Source organism: Hibiscus syriacus, unplaced genomic scaffold, assembly GCF_006381635.1.
Source record: "Hibiscus syriacus cultivar Baekdansim isolate YM2019G1 unplaced genomic scaffold, ASM638163v2 tig00110174_pilon, whole genome shotgun sequence".
Taxonomy (NCBI): Eukaryota; Viridiplantae; Streptophyta; class Magnoliopsida; order Malvales; family Malvaceae; genus Hibiscus; species Hibiscus syriacus.
In genome coordinates, this window is record NW_024062612.1 from 3,310,055 (window position 1) to 3,322,841 (window position 12,787).

Consider the following 12,787-nt stretch of genomic DNA (forward strand, 5'->3'; position numbering starts at 1 on the left):
GTTAGATAACCAATAGTTGGAGTAAATGAAATAAGAATAAGAGTTGTAAGAGTTTGAGTTATTTTGATATTTAAAAAAATGAGGTTTTTTTGAAAAATAATATTTTAATAATTTTCAAAATAAACTTTAAAAGTATCATATTATAACAGATGTAAAAAAATCAGTGTTGTTGACGATTTACACAATTAAAATAATAACATTTATAACCTTACGAATCGAAATAAATAACAAAAAAATACTTCAAGTGCCGTGGAAAACGGATAACAAAAGAACATATGAATCTGGAAAGCTCAGTGCCCTAACTGAATCTTTCGGCAAATCCAAACCTCGATTAAAGAAAATGAAGGTTTAAACTTAATCTCAAACATAAGGCTGACAATGGTGAGAAGCAATGACATCGTGTTACGGACCGTTGATCGATCTCGCAGAAGCTTCTCATCATACGGATCACTTCGTCCAGCTTCTGGTTTTCGTTCACCGTTCCACTCCTGTTCAGGTTTCTCTAATCTCTCCCTCTGTTCAAATGCGTGGGTCTTTGTTTTGTCTTTTTTTCTTCAATAATTGTGATTTCTAACAACTCCGTGTGGGTGAAACGAAAGTATAAATTATCTAAAGGAGGAGAAATAACCAGGACGGACATTCAGGTGGGCGATGACACTCAACCCTTTTTCTCCGTCTCCTTGTTGAAAAAATAACTGCGATCAATCGCTGCTGCTGGCGACATCGTCTTATTGCAAAGTACACTGACTAGTTTAACTTCTTAGTCTTTTAGATTATTTCACTATTAATTCCGTTTAAATTTGTGATACTCTATATTTGTGCTTTAATCTCAGATGTCAAGATTACAAAATTCCGAGATGTTTTCGAGGCCATAAGTGATGACTGGTCATCTGGACTCTGTCAAGTCCACCCTTACCAGTCCCTTGTTTCAAAGAGTATGACTGAAGTTTCTTGTTTCAATATAACGGTCTTTTATTCATTTATACATGTGTGTGTGTGTGATATTTTAATAAGAGTGTGAATTCAATTATTAAACAATAGAAGCTCGTTATAAGTGGAGCCTTGTTTTCATACTTTGTTGTAGGTGCAATTGAATTAGTAGCAGAGTGTAAAATGGGAATAGTGGTCAAAGAAAAGCTTTCCAAGGTTATGGAATGGGTGCAGAGGACCGGATATTATGCTATTGAGAATGTTGACCCGTATGATCATCAAGTATTTGTTCCTCTCTTCTATATTTTATACGAGAGTCTCGTGTTTTTGTAGCACTTGCTATTTGAGGAACTTGAAAATAACCCTTTCATCATGATTTTCAATTTTGGTAATCTTCCTTTCATTATCACATATTTTGAGATGTCTTGTTGTGAATTATGTAGTCTTGCTAAAATTGCTCGTACTTGAATAGAAGTGAATGTTTGTCCTATTTTATGCAACTTGATACTGAATTTGTTTGCTTTGTGACAAATTTATTGCTCGTTTTTAAAACTCGGCTGATAAAGTGTAGCAAATTAGATTACTATGCCTTTTCCCTTTGCTTATTTATCCTTTTGGTCTATAAGTATAGTGTATTGCTGTTATTTAATCCATGTTTGACTATATTTGTTCTAAATGTTTTCAATAATATATATGTTTGATTTCACTTCAGAAGAGGCGACTATCCAGAAACTGTAAAGTGCCAGAACCGAATAAATTGAGAGAATGTCCCTCACTTTCAGAGGTTTTGTGCCTGAACAGTCACTGTAAGGCAATATTTAGTGCTTCTGTTGGAGATACTTTTCTGCCGATTACTTGGAGGCACATAGGAGAATCTGAATCTGAAAATATGTTTATTAGCAGGAAGTTTAGCTGAAGATCTTATATGCACTGGTTGCCGGCTATGTGGTTCCCCTTTGCATCAAGAGCACGGGTGTGGTAAATACCCTCAAATTTTCTTACATGGATTTTAATGTTACGAACGGATAGGATTTCAATGTCTCTATACTTTCTAGCAGGTCTATAGTTGATAGAGTTCCACTCTATTGTGAGAAAAGCTTGGATCGCCTTCATACAGTCAGCTTGATTTACAGGCCTTTTATGCTATTGATGTCTTCTTGAGCTTATTTGGCTGATCATCTTATATCACTCAAAGAGTGGAAATATCTCATGTTTTCTGCTGAAATGGCCAAGGATAGTTTCTATTGAATGAAGATTTATATTATTGAATGCATATTATTTGGGAATATATCTTCATCTGCACATTAAAAGGTAATTGTTTAGAATGAGCATATGACTTGGATGATTATTTCAGCATTTGCAAACCAAAGTTGCAAATAATGTAATTTGAATTTTATTTCTGCAAGTATATGTGGTCTAGTCTGCAACTTCATTTGTTATTTCATTAATCCGAAGTCTGTTGTACATACAAATTCTGTTTCATATTTCTCTGTGCTTTACACTTCAAAGTTCTTTACAACCTTTAGTTACCTCTCCATCTATGATCATATATATATGTAATGAACCTCTTTTGCATTGGTGTCTTGGATTGGATGGGTGATTTCATGTATAGTTAAAACTAAACTCTAAACCCATATTTGAATTTCTTTTGTAAAGTATGCGCACGAAATCTTGGGTCTCTCGGCATATTTGTTTTTTTTGGACATATCTACTTGTATCCAACCCATTGACTAACTAATCCTAATCCGGATCGGGTTCTATAGAGGTCCATTATGGTGGTGACCCGTCCAACTCAATCTCTAAACCCTATGTTGCATGGGGACGGTAGAGGAAGGGCGTTTCAAGTACCCGAAACGTCCCTGGCACGGGGACGGCCGGGGTACGCACCGGAGACATGCCACAGTGACAGCCTGACAGGGTACGGCTGAACGATACGGGAGACGTTTCGGTGCTCGCTGGGGACGTTTCGGGGACGTCATTTGCAGCTTTGTTCGAAATTTCCAAATCCCCTTTCCAGTACTCAGGTACAATCATCTCTATTTCCCTTTTTGTTGTTTTCATCTGGTTTTCCATGTGCAATGCTGAGAAACTTAGTTGAAGATGCAGAATTGGACGAGTCTATATTTGTTTTGTCTAAGAGCTCTAATGATAAAGTGAAGGAAAAGGTGGAGAAAGAAGAGTGGAGGCCCCCTGAGTCAAAACTCGAGCTCACTGACTGGGATTAAGATTCAGTAATCGAAGATGAACCAAGAGAATTTTGACTGTTATTTTCCCCCCGTTTCCCATTTGGGTTATTAGCGAACCAAATACTATGGTTAACCGGCAAAATGTAAAATGAAAAAATATTTTTGGGTGCCCAATCACACCCTAATCAAAGATTTAGAGAGCGGGTTAATCTCGGAAGATGTTAACAATGTTTGATTTGTGTTGTTTAATATTTTTCTAGACTTAATATTATGGTTTCAGTCTTAAGATTTAACACTTTAATATTATAGTTTGATTATGGATTTTATTATTCTAGAGTTAATATTGTGGTTTGAATCTTGAGATTTGACATTTTAATATTGTGATTTATTTATGGATTTTATGTTATAAATTTAATATTGTGGTTTGAGTCTTGATATTTGACTTTATTTATAATTTTTTATATCTATTTATAATTTTAAAATTATTTTATATGATGTACCCTTGCCGTCTCCATACCTTGTAATTTTAGAAATTGCCGTTTCTTGTTTCCGTCCCTATCCTAGTATCCGTCCCCGTATCCGTATCAGTGCAACATATTCTAAACCAACTAGTTGTGTTTCCCTTTTTTATCGGTTTTGTTGTCTACTTCCACCAGTTCTAGGAAATGATTTAAAATTTATCAGTTTTTTTTTAAATTCATTCTTTATGCATCTCCGAGTTTCTTTTTTACAATGCGTTTGGATGGAGGATTTTAGGATTCACGGTAGGAATATTTTTTTCCTAACCAAGGATACCCATGTTTGGTTGAGTATTCTTTCCCAAGTGAAGATAATATTTATTTCCCAACAGTGAATATTCCTGGGAATGTTATTCCCCCACACCCGTTAGATATTCTTTCATTCCGTGTGTTAAGGGCTAAAATACCCTTGTTTTCCCGTTTCCATCGCGATATCTTTGTTTTTGCATCTGCAGTAATCGTCACAAGTGAAGCATCACGCCGCTGTCGCCTGTTTCCAGACACCAACATGTATGTCTCTCTTCTTCTTTGCACTCTGTCCTTTTCGTGATCCAAAACCATCCATTTGTGTGCCATTTTCGCAGCAACATGCATTTTTGAAATTCCATCGACTTATCTCCGTTTGGGTGCCATTTTCATCTCTGTTTGTAATTGTTGTTTGTTTCTGATTGAAAATCCATCGACTGTTGTTTTGAATCTTTTTTGTGTGTGTAGGCTTTCATGATTCATCGTCTTGGGTTACAGTTGTCTCATTCGTAAGGAATAAAAACCCTTTTTTCTTCTTAGGGTGCCTTGTTTTTTTGGATACACTTTTGTTGTCTGGGTCCGTGAAAATGTAGGATGAAGATTGCTTTCTAATCAAAGCAAGCTGATGTTTAAGCTTTACTCCAACTTTCTTTGGTTTGAGGCAAATCTAAAATCTTAGACTTGGCTATGGGAGGCTCGAGATAAAATTTTATGTTTTTCAAATCAGTTCCGACTGCAAAATCAGTAATTGTTGCATACCCTAGCTATAAAAAGTTAAAAAAGAATATTATATCAGTAAGAAAGTCTAGACTTAGAGAAGGCGGAGCAGATTCCAAAATTTTCCCCCTTAAATTGTAACCGCAGCTGGGATTAGGAACTTTTGGAACCCATCTTCTTTGGTTGATACAATTTGGTCTTTTTGAGGTTCTTCAATTTTTATTTATTTATTTATTTATTTATTTTGCTTTCTTGATGTGTAGCAATCCTTTGCATTTTTGTGACACCATTAGGACCATGATAAGTGGTAAGATTACATTGAACATTATACTAATCTTAAATCTTTAGGTAACTCCAAAACATTATCATTAGAACTGATTCCCTTTAGTTTTGGAAGGTTCTACTCCCCTCAAATGTAGTTTCTTGAAAGTGCTTGTAGGAAATCATTCAGGTCAGATATTAGCAGTAAACATTTATCATCTCTGAAATCTGCTTATCTTGAATGCTAATTTTGTTTGTAGATTTCTTTGCTAAATATAATTTTCAGATGGAATTCATGAAATTGGAAGTGTAGAGTTGTTGAACAAAACATTCTACTTATGCTCTCAAACTTGGCCAATAAACTATATCTTCCTCCTTCACTATAGTTTTGTCACATCAATAAAGTCCATAATGCGAGTCCAAGGATATTTTCATCTCGAGTCTTGATTAACAAGAGATGGAAGTACTTGGAAGAAAAAATGATAATCTACGAATAGGTAACTATTTTGTCACATTCCCTGATTCCCTGCTCACCAGAATGTAGGTCCAATACTGCTTCATCCCTTGAGTCTTGATAAAGAAGAGATCAGGTGCTTTGAAGACAAAAGAGAGTGTCTTTAAATAGATAACCATCATGTATGGAATAGAGTGGATATTCACCTTACTGTCCAGCCATTAATGCAACCTGTATTAGCTGAAATATTTGCATCTTGAATAATCTCTCTTCAATTGCTCAAGTCCAATTAATTTAGCCGACATATAAATTAAGATGTAGATCATTCTATTCAAGGCATCAACAGCCTTCTATTTACTTTCTACTTAAATTTTCATTATGGGTAGTGTGGTTAAGTATGTCTTTCCTGGTTCAGCAATCTTGTCATTTTTCCTTGCTAATTTCTTGAGTTCTTCCATATGCATAGAATTCGTCAAGAAGATTTCTAATTTTCTTGTTTGCTAAATAAGAGTACTTTCTTTTTGTAGAAAAAGAAAACAGTAAGTACCATCCTTGCTGTATTTGTATTTATCTCTGCCATATAACCATGGTCCACCAAGATGAATTTTTCTAACAGTCACAGGCACAATATTACGCCACTTATCATTCTTATCGGTAGTGAATATTGGAAGTCTTTGATAGATGGTGTTATATAGACAAGTAGAGCAGCGTACTGGATCAGCCACTGAAATTGTCTAACTGGTACATAAAAAACATTGTGAAGGATATTTCTGGTGCTGGAATTGTGTTTACACCTATGCTATTAATGACTATAGAAATGACTAATTGCTGCTATTAATGAACATGGTTACACCAGGACCAGGGACTTCCTTAATCTGGCTCTGTTTCCTGGTGTAATGGAATTAGGAATTCTATGAGAGAGTGTCACAAAAGATGCAACTTCTACCACTCTAGATTTGTAGCATTTTCTTTGCAAGAAATTACACTTTGATCTAATTTTAGTTGAGCTGTCCAATCCTTGTTGCTTCTGGTCTTGGTGAATTGTACAAATGAAAAGTGAAATTTTAGAAATGCTTGCTTAACAAGGTTAGATACCTGATAATGATTCATTCTTGACTAACACATTTACAGAATTAAAAAAAAAGTCTCCAACTATTTGTATGATTGTAACTCTCCATAAATATGATTGTAAGAAATTGATTATTATCCCCCCAACCTCCCCATTAAAAAAAATCACTTATGTAAGGAACTATTATCATTCATGCACGAATCAATCAATTTACTTTCTTTATATTTTTTCCCTTTACCTTATTAGGTAAAATCAATTTCCTTGATTATCAGGTCAATGCTTTACCAAATCTTTGAATACGAAGAACAAATAGTTTATTTTCCGTAAAAGAATATAGCACAAATCATCTTTAATTATCTTCATCCTCTATAAATTGCATTATTTTCTCAAGTATTGTGCAGGAAAATCAACAAAATGGCAACTATCGGTAGCTCAATCTTACTCCCAGCAATGGTGTTTTTCATGGTATTTTGGCTTGAATACGACGTCGTTCATTCGTATACGCCGCAGCATTACATCGTCGGAGGTGAAGAAGGATGGGATCCGGTTATCACCATGCAAGGCTGGGCTCAAGGAAAAGATTTCCATGCCGGTGACGTTCTAGGTACATTATTCGCGATTATGTCAAAATTAGAGATGTTCATGAATCGAATGAACGAAAGATGGTATAAGATGTCGATTGATTTTGTTTGCAGAGTTTATATATGATCAAAAATTTGATGTTGCAATAGTGGATAAAGAGGGGCATGATACATGTACTGTTAGCGATAAGTCCATACAATTCTTTGATGGGGACGATAATATCACGCTCGCATTCGGTCCAAATTATTTCATTTGCAGCTTCCCTGATATTTGCGCTATTGGGTTGCAGTTGGCCATCAACGCTACTGCACCACCACCTTCAGTTTAACTACATATACATATAAATTTGTATCTTTCCCTTTTTTTGTTTACATTTCCATGCAATAAATGAAAATCGATTATAGCACTTTGAGCCTCATCAACAATTATATATTGTCTTTAGTGCTAGTGTCAAATATACGACTATTATAAATGATGACTACTCGTAACCTGATAGTATGAATAAACTACAAGGACCGATAACATGAGATCATACTGGGATTTAAGCCACTTTCTATGATATTTCTTGTAGGAATCCAAGGCCTTTAAAGAAGGAAACTAAAAAAAGAAGAGAGATAGTAAGAGCCATTGACAGTGGAACACATGTTCACAGTAATGATGAAAGGTGGTTTAAAAACGTGAAAGTTTTCGTCTTTACAACACCATTTCATTCGATGAAAAAGGATAGGGAAAGCAAAAAGGTCGAATTTGCATGCTTTAATTAACTTTTCAGAACTGTTGGGGATGGTTGACTTACATATTAAAATCATGCTATTAATCTCTGAATTCTACATCTGATTATAAACAAGTACATGCTAAGCAAGTCAAAGAGAGATTACCTTATTATTAATAAATCAAGAAACTAAAGCTAAACACATGCAAAATAGATATAACTAACTTTGGCCAGAATAAACCTTCCTTGTTCAGTATATTGTATTGATCAAGAAGTTAACTAAAGCTAAAAACAAACAAAACAAATTTAGCTAACTTTGTCCAGAATGTACCTTCTTCGCTTAGTATATTGGGTTGATCAACCAAAAGTTGAAGTGCACCCAGATCACCGGAACTGCAAATCAAGGAAACATAACAATTACAAAGCCATGGCTTAAAGAATGTTGTAAAAGTAATTCCCTTCTTTTAGGAAGTTAACTAAATTTATTTTAACAAACCAAGAATCAAGTGAACAAAAACTCATATCTTCATGTGGGAAAGGATAAATAACATAATAAGCACAAAATAAGTGGAAATAAGCTCTTGATATTTTATTGCATGGAATTAGGATTATGAACTTTCATTACACTGTATTTGTCATCTTGTTCAACCGAATAAATTCATGTGAATACTTTTATGGATTACACAGTCATCCAAGAAGATTTTAATGAATTAGCTAGCTACATTTTGTAATGTGGTTCTCGTTATAATAAAATAAAAACTGATAATCATAATTCCTCAAAATAAAGATACAAAGTTTGAATTTTAATTTACATTTGTATTCTTACTCAAGTATTATCTCATTTGTTACATAACAAAAACTCATTTTAATATATTTTTACATAAATTATGTAAAATTTAATATTAATTAAAATTAAAATAATACATAATATATTTAAATACTCAAGTAATACATTATAAAAAAATAGAATTTTTATATAAATAATTTTTATTTAAATATTTAGAATTTTACTTGTTAAAAAAACAAATATAGAACAAGGACAATTTGGTAAAATATACATTCCAGTAATCTTTTATTCCTTCAACCAAACACTGTAATCTTACATTTCTGCCAAACTAACTAAACACATTAATGTAACATTCCCAGTAACCTTATTCCCTGGTAATCTTTTATTCCTATTGGTAATCTTTCATTCCGTGAACCAAACGCGCCCTAATGGGAAGACAGCACTGAATTTTTTCATTGCCTGCATCTCTGTCTTTGGTATTTTTTTCCCATCATCAAGTTATCATAAGGATTGCTTTCTTGAATTTGCTTTTGTTTAGATTATTTTCTTGTCTTTGGCTGCAGTTATATTTATGGGATGAACATGAACACATGCGGCTACTGGTGAAAAGCAATGCTGCAGAGAAATTGTTCGGAAACAATCCGGGTTGTGTTGCAGAGTGCAGTCAGCGCGACAAGAACCCGTGATTCTCCAAAAGCTGCGGGGACAAGTCATGAGGAGTATTGCTCATCAGATGCAAATGAGAGGCAGGAAAATTGGCAGAACTTAAAAAGCATAAATGTTTTTCAAAATTGGTTAGTTGTTCTTAAAATGTTGTTGCAGCAAGGAAAAGAACAGTCCAATGAAGTTTGAAGTTGCTGTAAATGCCAGCCTTGATACAGAAAATGGGAGATTCGAAATACTATCTGTTTCAACCCCTTGTTTAAAAAGTAATCCTTGGAACGAATTGAATGTTTGAATACGGGGATTAAATGTTATTATTCCTGATTGCATGGATGATGAATGCAAAGCTAAACATTAAATGGTGTTGGAGGCAATCTTCAAGTGGTTAAATACAGCAGCACAGAGAAGGGAAACATAGAATCAAAGACCAGGAGCCAAAGATTTATTTGTTTAAAAAACGCACCATGGCTCCCTCGGAAAAGCCTAAAGCAAAGAATTTAGTCCCATTGAAGTACACAAGATTTGAAGCAAACTCGAGAAATGTTAACGACGTGTTTTCCTCTTGTTGCTTTTCAGGCCCTTTACAGATGTAAATTTTAATGGGGCCGTTAGTAGGTCCAATTTCTATTTATTTAAGCCCATAAAGAATATATCAAGACTGTAGCCAGACTTGTAGCAGAGCAGAGGAGCACCGACTCAAAAAGAAAAACGAAAGCGATGGGAGGAATCGGAGGGCCTTTGCTTACCATAGTGGATCTGCTGCGACGTTGGGGAAGAATCCGGTGAAGCGCCAGAGCACCATTGCCACCGTGATGCCAATCTTCCATCGCCCTCAATTCTTGATTCCATTGGCGCCTCTTCTCAATCCCTGGACCTCATCAAACTCTTCCAGGTTCCTTTCTTGTTCCTCCATATTTACAGCACCATAGAATTAATCGCAAATTGGAAAAGCTTTTAATTCTTTTTTTATATATTTTTATGTTTTGTTCTAGAAAAAATATATTGCTCGACTCAAGTTGAGTTGTTGAAAAAGTCTAAAAACTTTAGCAATTGATCCAAGGCTTCGGAATCTAATGTAAACCTCTCAATGTCTGATTTCCAGAGGAAAAAATTCTAAAATTTATTATGGCTTTTTTCCCCCTTCAATATGTTATAACCGGTACGGTATCTTTTCTTATTGCTGATGCTCCCCTTAACATTTTCTCCTCATATAATCACTCATGTATTAAACCATCGGCCATTTCAGTTCAAACACGATTATACAACCAAGTTTTGTTCATTACTGTCTTTTTCATATTAGCCATACATCTTCATGATTTGTGCCTGTAAATGCTGAATTGAAACATTCCATATGGGTTTTTTTTTCTCTGGAAAGCTTGTTTCTTTTCCATGTCAATTGCTTCGTTGTTTCATTCAGGAAAACTTATAGAAATTGAATGAGGCACTCACGGGTTCAGATCTTTCATGGACGGCTCTAACTTTAGAGGTAATTATATAATCTCTTTTAAAGCATGTATAAAACAGTTCTCAATTTGATTGATTGCAGTTTTTCTTGTTGCAAAGCATTTGTAGAACAACTTTGCATTGATTATTTTCAATTTTTTCTGTTGCAACTTATGTCATATACGCGAGCGGGAATCTGTTAGGGGGCTGCAATTTTACTTGTTTCTTTAGCTAGAAACATCTCTTCAATTTGGGCATCAATTCTTTGATTTTAGCTCACATCCCTCCTTCTCTGTTTTGTTTTAACAATATCTGTTCAAGAAGTTATTTTGACCACTCGAACTCAGACGTGACTGTTGAAAATGAAAACATTTCTGACATGAGTATTTTCAATTCTGTTACATTTCATCGTGTCTCTGGATATGGATATGTTTCTGATGTGGATGTGGAAAGTTCAAAAAAGCTGAGGAGTCAGACCATTATAGATTTCAGTCATTCTGTTAACAAACTTCCCTTTGGTTATTCCAGCTCTGCACTGCTCTGGAAACTGCAAACAGGTTGGTTCAGTCCACCGACACAAATATTCGATTGCTGTCAACCAAGGTGGGGAACTTGAGAGGATTATCAAGAGGGGAGATTCTGCGGTCACATCAGCCAAGGCATGTCCATATCTCTAAAGCAAGGAGGATCATCCGTTGCTACTCAAAACTGAGAAATATCCGGGTCTCATATAGTCATCGAACCCTTGGGACTTGGAAGTAGGGATGGGCACGGGAACTGGACCCAACTTGATTGTGTTGGGTTTTTTATTAAAAATTTTGGGTTTGGGTCGGGTTTTTTAAAGGATAAGTTAGGGTTGGATTCTAGTTTAGGATAAAAAATATCCAACTCGATCTAACCCGAAAAATAATATAATTATACCTTATATATTTGGGGATAATTACAATAATACCCGTCTTTATGTTATTCTTTAATTAAGTCCCTATTTTATTGAATAAGATTAATAATTATATATTATTTTGGGTCGGAGTTGAGTTTTATCTCAAAAGTAAAGTCAAGTTTTGGATCGGGTGATATTACTCTAAACTCGGGTCGAATTTTAGATGGGGTATAAATTTTTTTAGTTGGGTCAGGTTAACCAAAAAACCGATCCAACCCATGTCCATCCTAATTGGATGGCAGTTTATTTATTGGAAAAGGTCCCAAAAAAGATCCTGTAAGAATAAATTCCGACCCATTTTCAAATGTACTTTTGAGGGGCCGTACGCATTGTGCATTTGTTTGTTGATGAGAGTTAGCAATTTGTGGTAAAGCTTGCTAGCCTTATTGATACAACGTGACTTCTAATGAATATATGAGCCAATTAATTGAACTTTGTTCTGAGTGCACAACGACTAACATATTGAAATAATATTTCAGTGTTATTTATTTGTTTTACAATTTAACTATTATTAAATATAAATTCAACCCAGATCGATTCTAACTATAAAAATCATTCTGAAAACCGATCTTAGGGTGGAGCACAGCACAAGTAATTAACCCAGCTAGTCTATTTAGATAGGACTATCTAGAGGTGAATTTTTTTTGTGTGTGAAAATCTTGACACTATACATTCGAAACAAAGCCCATCAACAACCCTCCATTTGGTTCCTTCCCCTTCCAATTTGCCCATTTCTTTAACACTAAAATCATTGTCTCCGTTAACATAATTTAATCCCTAAATGCTGCTTATAAAACCACATGAAAGACCTCTCTTTTTTTCTAATTAGTTAAAGATCAAATATTTATATAAAAAAACGTAATGCAAAAATAAGTGTTCAAACTATACTTTGAAAAATGTTTTACTGTTTAAAAAAGTTTTCTTTAAAAATAGGTGCTTAAAGTTTTATCCGTTATCATTTTAGGTGTTCAGTCGTTAACTGTCGTTAAAACTCCCGTTAAGTGACCTGTGTCACGTTCCGCTAATTTTAAAATTTTTATTTAAAATTATATATATATATATATATATATGTATATTTAACAAAAAACCTAAAAAAATAAATTTTTTAAATCTTTAATTTTAATCCTTTTGCCAACGCCGGCCACCACCAACGTTGTCAATCGGCCAAACACCCGACGACGTGTGACCGACCAACCACCCATGACTAAAAACCCCATACTTTTGCAATCAATCGAACAACCAAAAATAGTGTAAATAAAAGATTTTGTTTTAGGGTTTA

General features: G+C 34.5%; 1 protein-coding gene, 1 long non-coding RNA gene and 1 pseudogene across 5 annotated transcripts; all 3 read left to right on the forward strand.

Moving 5' to 3' along the window:
- The first annotated feature begins 257 nt into the window (after nucleotides 1-257).
- LOC120216937 lies at nucleotides 258-3,328 on the forward strand. 4 transcript variants are annotated; one of them, XR_005525109.1, is made up of 8 exons: nucleotides 258-738; nucleotides 834-935; nucleotides 1,085-1,212; nucleotides 1,643-1,736; nucleotides 1,831-1,908; nucleotides 1,989-2,241; nucleotides 2,694-2,954; nucleotides 3,031-3,328. It is a non-coding gene; the product is annotated as an uncharacterized LOC120216937 (long non-coding RNA). The 4 variants fall into 4 exon arrangements; XR_005525106.1 differs by having other exon boundaries at nucleotides 3,037-3,328; XR_005525108.1 differs by having other exon boundaries at nucleotides 1,831-1,903; nucleotides 3,037-3,328.
- Nucleotides 3,329-6,795: 3,467 nt separating this feature from the next.
- LOC120217022 (chemocyanin-like) lies at nucleotides 6,796-9,420 on the forward strand. The gene is made up of 4 exons (XM_039214257.1): nucleotides 6,796-6,985; nucleotides 7,077-7,285; nucleotides 9,026-9,144; nucleotides 9,285-9,420. Exons 1-4 carry the CDS (start codon nucleotides 6,796-6,798, stop codon nucleotides 9,418-9,420), a joined length of 654 nt encoding a protein of 217 aa, XP_039070188.1.
- Nucleotides 9,421-9,842: 422 nt separating this feature from the next.
- Nucleotides 9,843-11,461, forward strand: LOC120216936 (annotated as a pseudogene).
- The last annotated feature ends 1,326 nt before the right edge of the window (nucleotides 11,462-12,787 follow it).

Coding starts and splice junctions, on each gene's coding strand:
- LOC120217022 (XM_039214257.1), top strand. CDS start 6,796: ATGGCAACTATCGGTAGCTCAATCTTACTCCCAGCAATGGTGTTTTTC. Junction 6,986..7,076: donor CCATGCCGGTGACGTTCTAG/GTACATTATTCG, acceptor TTTTGTTTGCAG/AGTTTATATATGATCAAAAA. Junction 7,286..9,025: donor CTACTGCACCACCACCTTCA/GTTTAACTACAT, acceptor CTTTGGCTGCAG/TTATATTTATGGGATGAACA.